Below are 15825 nucleotides of genomic sequence, written 5' to 3'. Positions count from 1 at the left end.
TTTCTATTTTTGTTGTGCTGTGGTGCAAGATTGTGGTTGGTATGATTTTGGTTTTTATAATGTGTTGAAAATTGCAACATCCCCCAAGATGGCTTAATAGGAACAGCTCCAGTCTGAAGCTCCAAGCGTGACTGACGCAGAACATGGGTGAATTCTGCATATATGGGACTATGTGAAAAGATCAAATCTATGTTTGATTTGTGTACCTGAAAGTGACAGGGAGAATGGAACCAAGTGGGAAAACACTCTTCAGGATATTATCCAGGAGAACTTCTCCAACCTAGCAAGGCAGGCCAATATTCAAATTCAGGCAATACAGAGAACACCACAAAGATACTCCTCAAGAAGAGCAACCCCAAGACACATAATTATCAGATTCACAAATGTTGAAATGAAGAAAAATATGTTAAGGGCAGCCAGAGAGAAAGGTAGGGTTACCCACAAAGGGAAGACCATCAGACTAACAGCAGTTCTCTCGGCAGAAACACTACAAGCCAGAAGAGAGAGGGGGCCAATATTCAACATTCTTTAACAAAAGAATTTTCAACCCAGAATTTCATATCCAGCCAAACCAAGCTTCATAAGTGAAGGAGAAAAAAAATCCTTTACAGACAAGCAAATGCTGAGAGATATTGTCACCACCAGGCCTGCCTTACGAGAGCTCCTGAAGGAAGCACTAAACAACTGGTACCAGCCACTCCAAAAACATGCCAAATTTCAAAGACCATTGATGCTAGAAAGAAACTGCACCAATTAATGGGCAAAATAACCAGCTAACATCATAATGACAGGATCAAATTCACACTGAATATTAACCTTAAATGTAAATGGGCTAAATGTCCCAATTAAAAGACACAGATGGGCAAATTGAAAAAAGAGTCAAGACCCATCAGTATGCTGTATTCAATAGACCCATCTCACGTGCAGAGACACACATAGGCTCAAAATAAAGGGATGGAGGAGGATCTACCAAGCAAATGGAAAGGAAAAAAAAAAAAAAAAAAAAAAGCAGAGGTTGCAATCTTAGTCTCTGATAAAACAGACTTTAAAAAAGCAAAGATCAAAAGAGACAAAGGCGCAGTGGCTCAGGCCTGTAGTCCCAGCACTTTGGGAGGCTGAGGCAGGCAGATCATGAGGTCAGGAGATCGAGACCATCCTGGCTAACATGGTGAAATCCTGTATCTACTAAAAATACAAAAACTTAGCTAGGCATAGTGGTGGGCACCTGTAGTCCCAGCTACTCAGGAGGCTGAAGCAGGAGAATGGTGTGAACACAGGAGGTGGAGCTTGCAGTGAGCTGAGATCGCACCACTGCACTCCAGCCAGGGTGACAGAGTGAGACTCTGTCTAAAAAAAAAAAAAAAAAGAAAGAAAAGAAAAAAGAAAAAGAAAGAGAGACAAAGAAGGCCTTTACAAGGAATCAATTCAAAAAGAGCTAAATATCCTAAATATATATGCACCCAATACATGAGCACCCAGATTTATAAAGCGAGTCTTTGCAGACCTACAAAGAGACTTAGACTACCGCACAATAATAATGGGAGACTTTAACACTCCACTGTCAAAATCAGACAGATCAACAAGAGAGAAGGTTAACAAGGATATCCAGGACTTGAACTCAGCTCTGCACCAAGCAGACCTATTAGACGTCTACAGAACTCTCTACCCCAAATCAGCAGTGTATACATTCTTCTCAGCACAATATCGCACTTATTCTAAAATTGACCACATAATTGGAAGCAAAACACTCCTCAGCAAATGTAAAAGAACAGAAATCACAACAAACTGTCTCTCAGACCACAGTGCAATCAAGTTAGAACTCAGGATTAAGAAATTCAATCAAAGTCACACAACTACATGGAAACTGAACAACCTGCTCCTGAATGACTACTGGGTAAATAATAAAATGAAGGCAGAAAAAAAGATGTTCTTTGAAACCAATGAGAACAAAGACACAATGTACCAGAATCTCCAGGACGCATTTAAAGCAGTGTGTAGAGGGAAATGTATAGCACGGAATGCTCACAAGATAAAGCAGGAAAGATCTAAAATCGACACCCTAACCTCACAATTAAAAGAACTAGAGAAGCAAAAGCAAACACATTCAAAAGCCAGCAGAACGCAAGAAATAACTGAAATCAGAGCAGACCTGAATGAGATACAGACACACACACACACACAAAAAAAAAAAGCTTCAAAAAATCAATGAATCCAGGAGTTGGTTTTTTGAAAAGATCAACAAAATTCATAGACTGCTAGCAAGACTAATAAAGAAGAAAAGAGAGAAGAATCAAATAGATGCAATAAAAAAATAATAAAGGGGATATCACCACCAATCCCACAAAAATACAAACTACCATCAGAGATTACTATAAACATCTCTACACAAAGGAACTAGAAATTCTAGAAGAAATGTATAAATTCCTGGACACATACACCCTTCCAAGACTAAACCAGGAAGAAGTTGAATCTCTGAATAGACCAATAAGGGACTCTGAAATTGAGGCAATAATTAATAGCCTACCAACCAAAAACAGTCCAGGACCAGACAGATTCACAGCAGAATTCTACCAGAGGCACAAAGAGGAACTGGCACCATTCCTTCTGAAACAATTCCAATCGAGAGAAAAAGAGGGAATCCTCCCTAACTCATTTTTTAAGGCCAGCATAAACCTAACACCAAAGCCTAGCAGAGACATACACACAAAGAAAGAGAATTTTAGACCAATGTCCCTGATGAACATTGATGCGAAAATCTTCAGTAAAATACTGGCAAACCAAATCCAACAGCACAGCAAAAATCTTATCCACCACTATCAAGTCGGCTTCATCCCTGAGATGTAAGGCTGATTCAACATATGCAAATTAATAAACATAATCCATCACATAAACAGAACTAACGAAAAAGATAAAAACATGATTATCTCAATAGATGCAGAAAAAGCCTTTGACAAAATTCAACAGCCCTTCATGCTAAAAACTCCCAATACACTAGGTATTGATGGAACGTATCTCAAAATACTAAGAGCTATTTATGACAAACACACAGCCAATATAATACTTAATGGACAAAACTGGAAGCGTTCTCTTTGAAAGCCAACACAAGACAAGGATGCTCTCTTTCACCACTCCTATTCAACATAGTGCTGGAAGTTCTGGCCAGGGAAATCAGGCAAGAGAAAGAAATAAAAGGTATTCAATCAGGAAAAGAGGAAGTGAAATTGTTCCTGTTTACAGATGATGTGATTGTATATTTAGAAAACCCCATCATCTGGGTGCAGCACACCAACATGGCACAAGTATACATATGTAACAAACCCGCACGTTATGCACATGTACCCTAGAACTTAAAGTATAATAAAATAAAAAAAAGAAAGAAAACTCCATCATCTCAGCCCAAAATTTCCTTAAGCTGATAAGCAACTTCAGCAAAGTCTCAGGATGCAAAATCAATGTGCAAAAACCACAAGCATTCCTATACACCAGTAACAGATAAACAGACAGTCAAATCATGAGTGAACTCACATTCACAATTGCTACAAAGAGAATAAAAGGAATCCACCTTACAAGGGATGCGAAGGACATCTTCGAGGAGAACTACAAACCACTGCTCAATGAAATAAAAGAGGATACAAACAAATGGAAGAACATTCCATGCTCATGGATAGGAAGAATCAATATCATGAAAATGGCCATACTTCCCAAGGTAATTTACTGATTCAATGCCATCCCCATTAAGCTACCAATGACTTTCTTCACAGAATTGGAAAAAACTACTTTAAAGTTCATATGGAACCAAAAAAGAGCCCGCATAGCCAAGACAATCCTAAGCATAAAGAACAAAGCTGGAGGCATCACGCTACCTGACTTCAAACTATACTGTGAAACTACAGTAACCAAAACAGCATTGTTCTGGTACCAAAACAGATTTATAGACCAGTGGAACAGAACAGAGGCCTCAGAAATAACACCACACATCTACAGGCATCTGATCTTTGACAAACCTGACAAAAACAAGAAACAGGGAAAGGACTCCCTATTTAATAAATGATGCTGGGAAAACTGGCTAGCCATATGTAGAAAGCTGAAACTGGATCCCTTCTTTACACCTTATACAAAAATTAATTCAAGATGTATTAAAGACTTAAATGTTAGACCTATAACCATAAAAACCCTAGAAGAAAACCTAGGCAATACCATTCAGGACATAGGCATGGGCAAGGACTTCATGTCTAAAACACCAAAAGCAATGGCAACAAAAGCCAGAATTGACAAATGGGATCTAATTAAGCTAAAGAGCTTCTGCACAACAAGAGAAACTTCCATCAGAGTGAACAGGCAACCTACAGAATGGGAGAAGATTTTTGCAATCTACCCATCTAACAAAGGGCTAATCTCCAGAATGTATACCGAACTCAAACAAATTTACAAAAAAAAAAAAAAAAAAAAACATCAAAAAGTGGGAAAACGATATGAACAGACATTTCTCAAAAGAAGACATCTATGCAGCCAATAGACACATGAAAAAATGCTCATAATCACTGGTCATCAGAGAAATGCAAATCAAAATCACAATGAGATACTATCTCACACCAGTTAGAATGGTGATCATTGAAAAGTCAGGATAAAACAAATGCTGGAGAGGATGTGAAGAAATAGGAACATTTTTGCACTATTGGTTGGAGTGTAAATTAGTTCAACCACTGTGGAAGATGGTGTGGCAATTCCTTAAGGATCTAAAACTAGAAATACCATTTGACCCAGTGATCCCATTATTGGGTATATACTCAAAGGATTATAAATCATGCCACTATAAATACACATGCACACGTATGTTTATTGTGGCACTATTCACAATAGCAAAGACTTGGAACTAATCCAAATGTCCATCAATGATAGACTGTATTAAGAAAACGTGGCACATATACACCACAGAATACTATGCAGTCATAAAAAAGGATGCGTTCATGCCTTTGCAAGGACATGGATGAAGCTGGAAACCATCATTCTGAGCAAACTATCACAAGGACAGAAAACCAAACACTGCATATTCTCACTCATAGGTGGAAATTGAACAATGAGAACACTTGGACACAGGGCAGGGAACGTCACCCACCAGGGCCTGTCAGGGGCTAGAGGGCTGAGTGAGGGATAGCATTAGGAGAAATACCTAATGTAAATGATGAGTTGATGGGCACAGCAAACCAACATGGTACATGTATACCTATGGAACAAACCTGCACATTGTGCACATGTACCCTAGAACTTAAAGTATAATTTTAAAAAATTACTTTATGGCTTAGCATGTGGCCAATCGTAGAGTATGCAATATGTGCAGAAGGGAAGAATGTATATTCTTTTGGTTTTGGGTGGAGTGTTCTGTCAATGTTTATTAGGTCCTTTTGATCAAGTGTCAAGTTTAAGTTCCAAATACCTTTATCAGTGTTCTGCCTTGATGATCTATCTAATGCTGTCAGTGGGGTGTTGAAGTCTACCACCATTATTGTATGATAACCAAAGCTTCTTTGTAGGTCTCTCAGTACTTGTTTTATGAACCTGTGTGCTCCTGTGTTGGGTGCATATACATTAAGGATAGCTAAGTCTTATTAAATTCAACCCTCTATCATTAAATAGTTTTTCTTTGTCCTTTTTGATAGTTGTTGGTTTAAAGTTTATTTTGTCTGAAATAAAAATAGCAACCGCTGCTCTTTTTTCTTTCCTGTATGCTTGACAGATTTTTACCATCCCTTTAGTTTTGACCTATGGATGTCCTTGCATGTGAGATGGGTCTCTTGAAGACAACAGGTAGGTCTTGTTTCTTTTTTCTTTTCTTTTTTTATTTCTTTTTTGAGAAGGAGTCTCCTGTCGTCCAGGCTGGAGTGCCTTGGCGCGATCTAGGCTCACTGCAAGCTCCGCCTCCCGGGTTCACGCCATTCTCCTGCCTCAGCCTCCCGAGTAGCTGGGACTACAGGCGCCCGCCACTACGCCTGGCTAGGTTTTTTTTTGTTTTTGTTTTTGTTTTTGTTTTTGTTTTTGTTTGTATTTTTAGTAGAGGCGGGGTTTCACCATGTTAGCCAGGTCTGGATCTCCTGACCTCGTGATCCGCCCGTCTCCGCCTTCCAAAGTGCTGGGATTACAGGCGTGAGCCACGGCGCCCGGCCTATTTTTTTTTTTTTTTTTTTTTTTTTTTTTGAGACAGGGTCTTGCTCTGTCACTTAGGCTGAAGTGCAGTGGCATGATCACAACTTACTACAGCCTCCACCTCCCCAAGCTCAGGTGATCCTCCTACCTCAGCCTCCTAAGTAGCTGGGACTACAGGCATGTGCCACCATTCTTAGCTAATTTTCTTGTATTTTTTTGTGTGTGTGTAGAGATAGGGTTTTGCCATTTTGCCTAGGTTGGTCTCAAACTCATAGGATCAAGCAATCTGCCTGCCTCAGCCTCAAAGTGTTAGGGTTACAGGCATGAGGCCAGGTCTTGTTTCTTTATCCAGCTTGCCACTCTGTGCCTTGCAAGTGGGGTGTTTAGCTCATTTACCTTCAAGGTAAATATTGATAAGTGAGAAGTTGATTCTGTCATCATTGTTAACTGGTTGCTATGTAGACTTGATTGTGCAGTTCCTTTATAGTGTCACTGGTGTGTTTACTTAAGTGCATTTATGTGGTGGCTGGTAAGGGTCTTTTTATTTCCATGTTTAGCACTCCCTTAATGATTTCTTGTAAGGCAGGTCTGGTGGTAATAAATTTCCTTAGCATTTGCTTGGCTGAAAAGAATTTTATTTCTCTTTCACATATAAATCTTATTTGGGCTGGATATTAAATTTTGGGTCAGAATTTCTTTCCTTTAAGGATGCTGAATATAGGCCTTCAATGTCTTTTGGCTTCTAAGGTTTCTGCTGAAAGATGTGCTGTTAGCTTGATTGGGGTCCCTTTGTAGGTGACCTGTTCCTCCGCTCTGGTTGCCTTTAGTATTTTTTTCTTTCACATTGACCTTGGATAGTCTGATTATTATGTGTAATTGGGGATGGTTGTCTAGTATAGTATCTGTAAGGAGTTCTCTGAATTTCTTGAATTTGAATGTTGACCTCTATAGTGAAGTTGAGAAAATTGTCATGGACAATATCCTCAAACATATTTTCAATTGTTTGCACACACTCTCTCTGTCTTTCAGGGACATCAGTGAGTATATGTTTGGTCTCTTTACATAATGTCATATTTCTCAGAAATTTTGTTCATCCTTCTGTATTATTTTTTCTTTATTTATGTGACTGAGTTAATTAGAAGAACTGGTCTTTAAGCTCTGAGATTCTTCCCTCAGTGTGGTGTATTCTGCCTTTAGTACTTCCAATTGTATTATAAAATTATTTAGTGAAATTTTAGCTCTGTCAAATCAGTTTAGTTCTTTCTTAAAGTGGCTACTTTGTCTTTCAGTTATTGTATTATTTTACCGGATTCCTTAAATTCTTTACATTCCATTTCAACTTTCTCCTGAATCTCATGATTTTCATTGCCATCCAGATTCTAAAATCTATGTTTATTATCTCAGCCATTTCAGTCTGGTTAGGGATGATTGTTGGGGAGCTAGTGTGTTCATTTGGAAGTAAGAAGACTCTCTGACTTTCAGAGCTGTCTGAGTTCTTCCACTGGTTCTTTCTCATCTATGTGGGCTGATGTTCCTTTAACCTTTACAGTTGCTGTCCTTTTCATGGGGCTTTAGGCTTTTATATTCTTTGATGCCCTTGAGGGTTTGACTATAATATAAGTTTGGTTCAGTGAGCTAGCTTTATTTCTTGACAATTTCAGAGGACTGTGGCTCAGCTCAGCACTCCTTGGCTATCTGCTCTAAGCCTGAGGGCCTGGGACCAGGCCCAGAACCTTGTTCTTTGGCCCCTTGAGACTGAGCACCTGCTTCACTGGAGGGTCCAAGGTGTTCCCAGTCCACTAGCAACAACACTCCTATGGCGGAACGGAGCGGGGGGGTCCCAGCAAAAATATTTCATAAGAGCAGTGGCAGTGGCGATCTGCTCTCACATGCATGTACTGGCAGCAGTGGGGCAGTGGCATGTTGGGGTCCACACTCACGCACATGCTGGTGGTGGTGAGGCAGCAGGGTGGCAAGGTCCATGCACATGTACACCAGGGATGGTAGTGTGGCAGGGTACATGCATGCATGTGGGCTAGTGGGGACAGGACAGCGGTGATGAGACCTCCACGCATGTGTGCACAAAAGTGGTAGCAAGGCAGTGATGTCTATGTGTGCATGCCAGCAAAGCAGATGCGGGTGCTGAAAGCAGGTGCATGTTGATGACAGGCCAGTGGCAGAAGCTCTCTGGTGGTCTGGCAAGGTCAGCCAGTGAAAGACCTATGGCAGTGGTCTCTGAGAACTGCCTCAGTTGAGCATCTGAGGCTATGCTGCAAGCAGGTACAGACAGGCAGGGATACTGGGAGAGGCCAGCAGACATGGGGGTTTGGGGGGACTTAGATCAGTCTAGCCCCATCCAAATAGCATGGTAGCCCTGTTCTGTCTAGGTCTAACAGTCAACAAAGGGGTCAAAACCACTTAGAGGAGTATGGCAAGCCTTGGGGAATGGACATCCCTAACCATGCTCCACTGCAGCTGTTCTCACACCAAACCCTCTGGGTTCCATAGAAGCTGGAGTCCTGTCCCTGCCAACTCTGCAAGTAGCTCTCCCTGCCAACTCAAATGTCTGTGTGGGTCGTGGGGGTCTCCTGCAGTTAGGAATCCAGAGGTTCATGGTTAGAGTGGACCACTTCATGCCTATTTAACTAAACCCTTCCCTAGAAGCCACTGAGGACCAGAAACAAGTCCTAGTGTTTGGCAACCCTGTGTAGGGTTCGCAGCTTCTTCCCCCCTTCAGCCCAGGGTCTGCATTCTCCCACTATCCACTCTCAATGCCTTCTTTCCAATGATCTTCTCAGAATATACTGCTCTTCTTGATGATCTTTTCTCTTGGTGGGAGAAACTCTTCCTGGCTGCATCTAGTCATCCATCTTGTCTCTTCTCTCAAAAATAAGTTTAATTTTATATACTTTTGGCTTTATTTCCCAGTTTCCTGGGTGTCCTAGCATCCTCTCTATTGATCTCTCAGTATCTGTAGGTCACAAGGTGACTAAGGGTGCAGCAGAGTCATCTAGGGCCTCCTGGAGCCAAGGAAATGAGCAATGGAAGCAGGACCCTAACTGGGTGAGTGGGCACAAGGAGACAAAGGCCCTGCCAGATCTGGGAAGGCACCTCCTCCTCCAAAAAAAGTTATATCCATACATGGAATTCTATGCAGCAGTAAAAAGGAATGGTTACTAATACACTGAACAGCATGGATTACTTACAACCACATGCTAAATTGAAGAAAAAAAAGCCAATACCAAGTAGGTATGTTTATTTCTATCTTAATAAAATCATAGAAAATACAAGTTTAAGCTTAAGTGACATAAAGTGTATCAGTAGTTGCAAGAATGCCAGGTTGGCGGTGTGCTTGACTACAAACATGTATGAGGGGTTATGACATTTAATATCTTAATTGTGATTTTATTTACATAGGCTTATGTAATTATCAAAATAAATGGAACTGTATACTTAAAGACTCAAATTTTACTATAAATTATACATCAATAAAATGTATTTAAAAATTGTTGAAAGAAATAAAGAAATGAAAACAATATAAAAGAATCATGGACAGATTGAGGAAGCAAACATTGCAACTTCAGGAGAGTGGACACAATCTCATTTGTTTTATCTGCCACCAGTTTAGAAACTATATGTGCCTGTCTCAACTCAGTACCCAAAAAAATATTAGTTGAATTAGTGAATGAAACCTAAATAGACTAAACTTTAGCCAAGGCTATCTCCGATAGCACAGTGCTTTAGGAAATTTGTCTTGCATATACAGCACAACAGTTGCCTTGATCCCACTCCAACCCTGAGGACCAACTTTCTCGTTCCTCTTTCTTAAGTATTCTGTGACATAACTGCAGACCACTAATCATCACACATAACTTGCACTCTCTGTCTATCTCTTTGCATTTGTAATTCTCTGTGTTTAGAAAATAAGTGTATCCAGGCACAAGGCTGCACTTTTCCTTAAATGTTTAAGGAAAAAATGAGGGAGCTAAAGGAGAATGGAACTTATCTGCTAGGTGTGAAGCATTTAAACAAAAAGAGAAGCATAAGTATTTCAAATGCTACAACAACATGGGGAAGGAATATAATGAGAAAAATCGCCAAGATGACAGTTAATCCAACTTAGATATGGTGTTTTGTTTTGTGTTTCACTGAGCACATCATATGCAGGAAAGGCACATTTATCATGATCCTTGCCTCCAAAAAGCTTAAAAATGTGAAGTGAAAGACCCAAGTAGCTGCAACACAGGGTAGGAAGTACTGCATGCACACAACAGTTGAGGGACTCTCTGGGTTCATTATGGGTCAAGGAAGATCGCTGGAGGAAATGACATTAGAAATGGGCTTTGAAGGTTGAGTGCTACTTAAAACAGTGGAGATTCCAAGAAAACCATTCTAAATTATAATTTGATTTATATTAACAAATGTTTTTCAGGCAGAAAGAGAAACCATTTAAATGGAGAGTCGACGGGATGGCATCACTATGTTGTACTAGGCTCCTGGGTTGCTGGGTTCTTATTACAATGGGGGAGTCGGGGAAGAGTCTCACAGGATGTCTTGATATGAGCTGTGAAGGAACAGGAATGGGAGAAACCCTGAATAAGTTGGAGGTGGTGACTGAGAATAAGGTGGAGTAGTCAATAGAGAAAAGCTAAAAGAGTTAAAAATAGAATGTGAAATAAGAAACTGGGAGGAGAGGAGGAAATACAAAAAACTCACCAGTGCTTCTTAAACCGTAACACAAGGACTATTAGAATCACCAAGGGCACCAGCACTATCAAGGCAATCCAATTCATGGAAAAGTGGTGTCCTGCACATATTGGAAAGATACATGGATGCCATTTTAAACTCACTGCTGATTCTACTCCATCTATTGATTTCCTTACTTAACATGTGCATTGAATGAGTTGCATCAGTTATCTTACTTCAGTCACTCTATTCCCAAACTTACTCAAGGAAGGATTCCTCATTTCCCCTTAAATCTCTAGTATCCATGTATCCCTCAGGTCTTACTCCACTGTTCTTTAAATTACCCTCTACGTTTCTTCCTACAATCCCTCATCTAGGTCTGCTGTCCTCAAAATTTCCTCTCCCCTACCCTCTAGGCTCAAGAATCACCTACCTACACTTCCAACCTCCAATCTTACCCCAGTAGAGGATGATGTCCTGGCCTCCTAGACTGCTGTGTCTCACTCGACAAGACAGGCCAGCAGTCTCCTCAGATGCCACCTCCAAGATCACCTGAAGATACCATGTCCCATCAGCATTAGGAAGAATATCACCGTGTTTAGTGCCCAGTTGCTCCTGTTCATTCCGCATCCATGTCACCCAAACAGGCTTTGGGTAGAAGCCGGAGGCATGACAAACCAGCAACAGACGGTCAGACCCAAGACTGCGGTGACTGGACAGCCAGGCCTCTGGCCTCACTGCAGAGAGCAAAAAAAGTATTCTGATGAAGAAACTTACACACAGCGTACATCCACATGCTGATGTAATTCACATGAATATGCACAATTATCTTTTTCTTGCCTCTAAGAAATGATTACTCAGCAACCCCTCTGCTTCTTGTCCTCTTTCCTGTCCTGAGTTTGAAGGGTGAGAACAGAAGGGGCAGGACTTGAACAGAAAAATCTTAGAGGAAGGGGCTGAAACTACTGACCTTGCCTGTGCAGATACATCTTCCCTGCATCCAGGAGACCCAACAAAAATCGGGGGCAAGTGCTTCTTATGAGATTATACACTGTTTCTTTGATGCCTTCATACTGATGATTGAGTAGATGACAGACACCTGGGGCCAAACTCCCACCGTCTGGAGATGGCACCCATGTTGTATTTTGGAAACTCAGTAAATCTGATCCGTTGAAAGCTACCCAAAAGAAGCCTTTTGGGCTCTTTCCAGAATGCAGTTCACAGCCTGCTTTCACCTGTACTTCAAAGGGATCTGGAGGAAGGGAAGAATGAGAAAAAGACTTCAAACAAAAAAGTGAAAACAACAGTATAAAAACCTAGGGCTGTATCAGGAAGTGAAGCAAAAAAGCTTTATGTGGATGTGAGAGTAAGCCAAAGACACATTTAATCAGAAACAAGAGAGAAAAATTGCTGGGGATAGGGAAGGGGGACAATAGGAGATAAATGCCTTGAATTAACAAGAAAAAGTGGCCGAGGAAGATGTAGAAAAATGATAGGTGAGCCACATAATATAGGATAGAGGGTGAAGTGGGAGCCTGTGTGAGGGAGGTGGGAGGATAGCATTCCATGATGCATGAAATTGGTCATAATGGTCATTGAACTGTGGACATAGATCTTTGAAGAAATTGAATGGGGGAATAGATTTTATTTTAAAAGTCAAGCACAGAGTGGGACAGCTGTGTGCCTCTGGATTGTAGGATACAGAGGGAGACCGCAGGGGGAAGATAACAAAGTACAAGAAAAAAAATTGCAAAAATAGCAAGAGCCTAGGAAATTTGAGGGAGTCAACATCAGAAATATCCCTTAAAAGGTTCATGTATGCAGAATTTTATGGTAGGAATGGATAATGGGAAATGACCCAGAAATTAGTGGAGAATATTTCCCATAAATAGAACATTCTAAAGAACTCCCATAATTTAGTTGATTGAACTTACATTTTGAGTAATCTTGACTGGCATGGTCTTGAATCTCCCGAGTTAATCCAAATAAGTAGACACGAAATAACAACTCTAGGTCTGACAACTCTTCGTTGCTGAAGTTGCTCTTGGACCAGGTGTGCAGGAAAATTATTCTGCCTGATTCACTGTCCCAGCCATGAGTCTGCAACTCATCCAACCATCCTGAACCCTGACTTTGTGCCCAGGATTGGTTGGCAAATGATAAGATCTGGATAGTATAGAATGAGACGTGTTCCTGGGCTGCTTTTGGTGGAAGGAGGGCAAGTAGTGTAAGGAAAAAAAAGAGAGAGAGGCAAGGAAAATGGATACGAAATGCAAGGTAAACCAGTTACCACAGAGAAAGGTTAATGACTCCTTTAGCTATAACATTTTCCTTACACAGAGCCCCATGCTCTGCCACCATCCTCCGAAAGAGTAAACTAGACCTGGAGAGAGGTATGCTCAGATGGCAAGCATTCTGACATCTTCATTGATCCGTGTTGGGAAAGGCCACCACACTCTACCCAGATACATGTAACCTTGCAGCTGACAGAGATGTTCATACTACCTGCATTGTCACCACCTGGGAGAACAGCTAGCAGCGGAAACTGCAGAAACAGCATGTCCTTTGCAGATGTTTCTTTCTCTCAGAAAAGATGTTGCTGTTCTTAGCAAACTTATTCCTCTGTATCTGTATTCTGACTTCCTTCTACCAACAGACAATCTTCCCCACCAGCCACTGATAGCAACTAAGAAGATCTGCTTCACTCAACCTTCGGCCTCCTACTCAGTCTCTCATTTCCCCACCTGCTCTGAGCTAAAGTTATTCTCTTCTCTCAGGATTTTAGCTGCTCTCCCACTAAGCTCCAACATATCTACTTCCCTTCCTCAACTGACTTAGACAAAGTGGTGTGTGGCATTGAAAGGTTGCTTCATCCCTCTAGAACTTGCATGTTATTTGTAACATAAAAAGGAGAAACCACATCATTTTCCTGGGCCCTGCTTGTTTTAACGGAAAATGGAGAGGAAATGGAAAGTGAACCAGTTACCACAGAAAAATGTTAATGACTACTTTAGCACTACTATAACATTTTCCTTACACAGAGCCCATGCTCTGCCACCATCCTCCCAAAGAGTAAACTGGACCTGGAGACAGATACGCTCAGATGGCAAGCATTCTGGCATCTCCATTGATCCATCTTGGGAAAGCCCACCACAATCTACCCAGGTACATATAACCTTGCGGCTAACAATGATGTTCTTACCGTCTGCATTGTCACCACCAGGAAGGAGAACAGCTAGCAACAGAAACTGCAGAAACAGCATGTCATTTGCAGATGTTTCTTTCTCTCAGAAAAGTTGTTTGCTGATCTCTGTTTTTAGCAAAGTTATCCCTCTCTATCTATATTCTGACTTCCTTATACCAACCATCTTCCCCATCAGCCACTGACAGCATCTAAGAAGATCTGCTTCCCTCAACCTTGGGCCTCCTACTCAATCTCTCACTTCCCCCACCTGCCCTGATCTAAAGTTACTCTCTTCTCTCAGGATTCCAGCTGCTCTCCCACTAAGCTCCAACATATCTACTTCCCTTCCTCAACTGACTTAGACAAAGCGGTGTGCGGCATTGAAAAGTCACTTCATCCTTCTGGATTTTGCATGTCATTTGTAAGATGAAAAGGAGAAACTACATCATTTTCTCTGGTTCCTGCTTGTTTTAATAGATCACAATTCTTCCAGTTTCTCTACTTAACTTTGCCTCCACTCTCCATAGTGTCCCCTCTTCTCATCACTCCACTCTTTCTTTCCCCCTTTTGAATGTCCTCAAAGTTTTCTCTTTCCAGTTTCACCCCTTTCATCCATCTTTCTCATTTCCTCATTCTCACTGATTCTTTTATAAATTGGAGACTTTGTTTTTACATCTTCCAGGATTTCCCTGCACAATTGTATAAGCTACAGTCTACTCTAAATTATCCTTAGAGATTAAATTGCAGCCATTCAGAATGAATAGGACCATAACAAATATAAAGAAGCCCTTCTACTGCATTTAATCTGTATAGTCATTCACTAAAAAATTACACAGTACATGGTTGGTACCAGTGTCTTACTAGGCATGTAAACACACAGAGATTAACAATGTAATCTCTTCTATCAAAGAGTTTTAAATTGCAGAAGATGTTTAAACAAAAAAATAAAATGCATTGTGATTTTAATTTCAATGTATAGAATCCCAATACAAATCTACTTAGAACTATATTCTCTAGAGAAGCATTTTGACTGGCTAACCCCTTGGGAAGTCCATAATTTGAAGTCCTGGAAGAACAGCATGCATTTCAGCTAAGGACTGAAAATTCTGTATAGTGTGGAATTGTATAGGATTGTGATAGTCAGAACATGCAGCTTTTCAGAAGAACTCATACATAGGGAGACCATAAAAATCCAAATTTAAGTTGTTTTGAGATCTGATCAAAATACATTGTATTAAAAGGGCAGCATTTGTCAATGTTTGATTTAAATAGTTTATATGAAGTATTCAGTGACTTATCAGTGACCCTGGCTGGTTAATATATGTAAATACATGAACACAAAGTCTTTTTGAGATCCAAGAAATACATTTATTATTATACTGTTTCTTAAATCATATCAATTACTCACAGAATGCATTGGAGCAGTCACTTCAAATCTGGGCATGAATTTGTTCTGGGCACAGTGACTCATGCCTATAATCCCAGCACTTTGGGAGGCCAAGGTGGGAAGATCACTTGAGCCCAGGAGTTTGAGACCAGAGTGGGCAACAAAGTTAGCCAAATGTGGTGGCACATGCCTATAGTCCCAGCTACATGGGAGGCAGAGGCAGGAGGATCTTTTGAGCCCTGGAAGTCAAGAAAGAAAAATCCCATTTGTAACATTGTTTCTGTTTTAAATTTATTTTTATTCTACATATTTACTGTGTACAACATGGTACTTTGATGTATACACTATTTCTTACTTAAGTTTGTCAGTGTTAACAGTGAGGCTGGAAGTCATTCTCAATGAGCTCTTCCTCTGATGGCCACAGATA

The 15825-nt window shown here is 40.6% G+C and overlaps 1 protein-coding gene across 6 annotated transcripts; it reads right to left on the bottom strand.

The window, feature by feature from the left end:
* Positions 1-9380: 9380 nt before the first annotated feature.
* CD1C (CD1c molecule) lies at positions 9381-14380 on the bottom strand. 6 transcript variants are annotated; one of them, XM_023214152.1, is made up of 6 exons: positions 14030-14380; positions 12762-13028; positions 11798-12079; positions 11286-11564; positions 10858-10948; positions 9381-10705 (listed from the first exon to the last, which is right to left on the bottom strand). In XM_023214152.1, exons 1-6 carry the CDS (start codon positions 14088-14090, stop codon positions 10684-10686), a joined length of 1002 nt encoding a protein of 333 aa, XP_023069920.1. In that variant the 5' UTR covers positions 14091-14380; the 3' UTR covers positions 9381-10683. The 6 variants fall into 6 exon arrangements, with proteins under 6 accessions (XP_023069920.1, XP_023069921.1, XP_023069923.1 ...); XM_023214153.2 differs by having other exon boundaries at positions 12762-13025; positions 14030-14378; XM_023214155.2 differs by having other exon boundaries at positions 12762-12993; positions 14030-14164.
* Between the last annotated feature and the right edge of the window lie 1445 nt (positions 14381-15825).

The sequence above is a fragment of the Piliocolobus tephrosceles genome, chromosome 1 (assembly GCF_002776525.5).
Source record: "Piliocolobus tephrosceles isolate RC106 chromosome 1, ASM277652v3, whole genome shotgun sequence".
Taxonomy (NCBI): domain Eukaryota; kingdom Metazoa; phylum Chordata; class Mammalia; order Primates; family Cercopithecidae; genus Piliocolobus; species Piliocolobus tephrosceles.
The sequence above is the reverse complement of the archived record's forward strand: the minus strand, read 5'-3'. Positions and strand labels throughout refer to the sequence as shown.

What these genes read in the sequence shown, in the direction of transcription:
- CD1C (XM_023214152.1), bottom strand. Translation starts at nt 14,090, where the DNA reads ATGCTGTTTCTGCAGTTTCTGTTGCTAGCTGTTCTCCTTCCTGGTGGT. An exon ending in CAGTCAAGATTACTCAAAAT is followed by an intron (nt 12,080 to 12,761) that starts GTAAGTTCAATC and finishes CCCTTCCTCCAG; the next exon opens with ATCCCTTTGAAGTACAGGTG. An exon ending in GGACATCATCCTCTACTGGG is followed by an intron (nt 10,949 to 11,285) that starts GTAAGATTGGAG and finishes CAATATGTGCAG; the next exon opens with GACACCACTTTTCCATGAAT.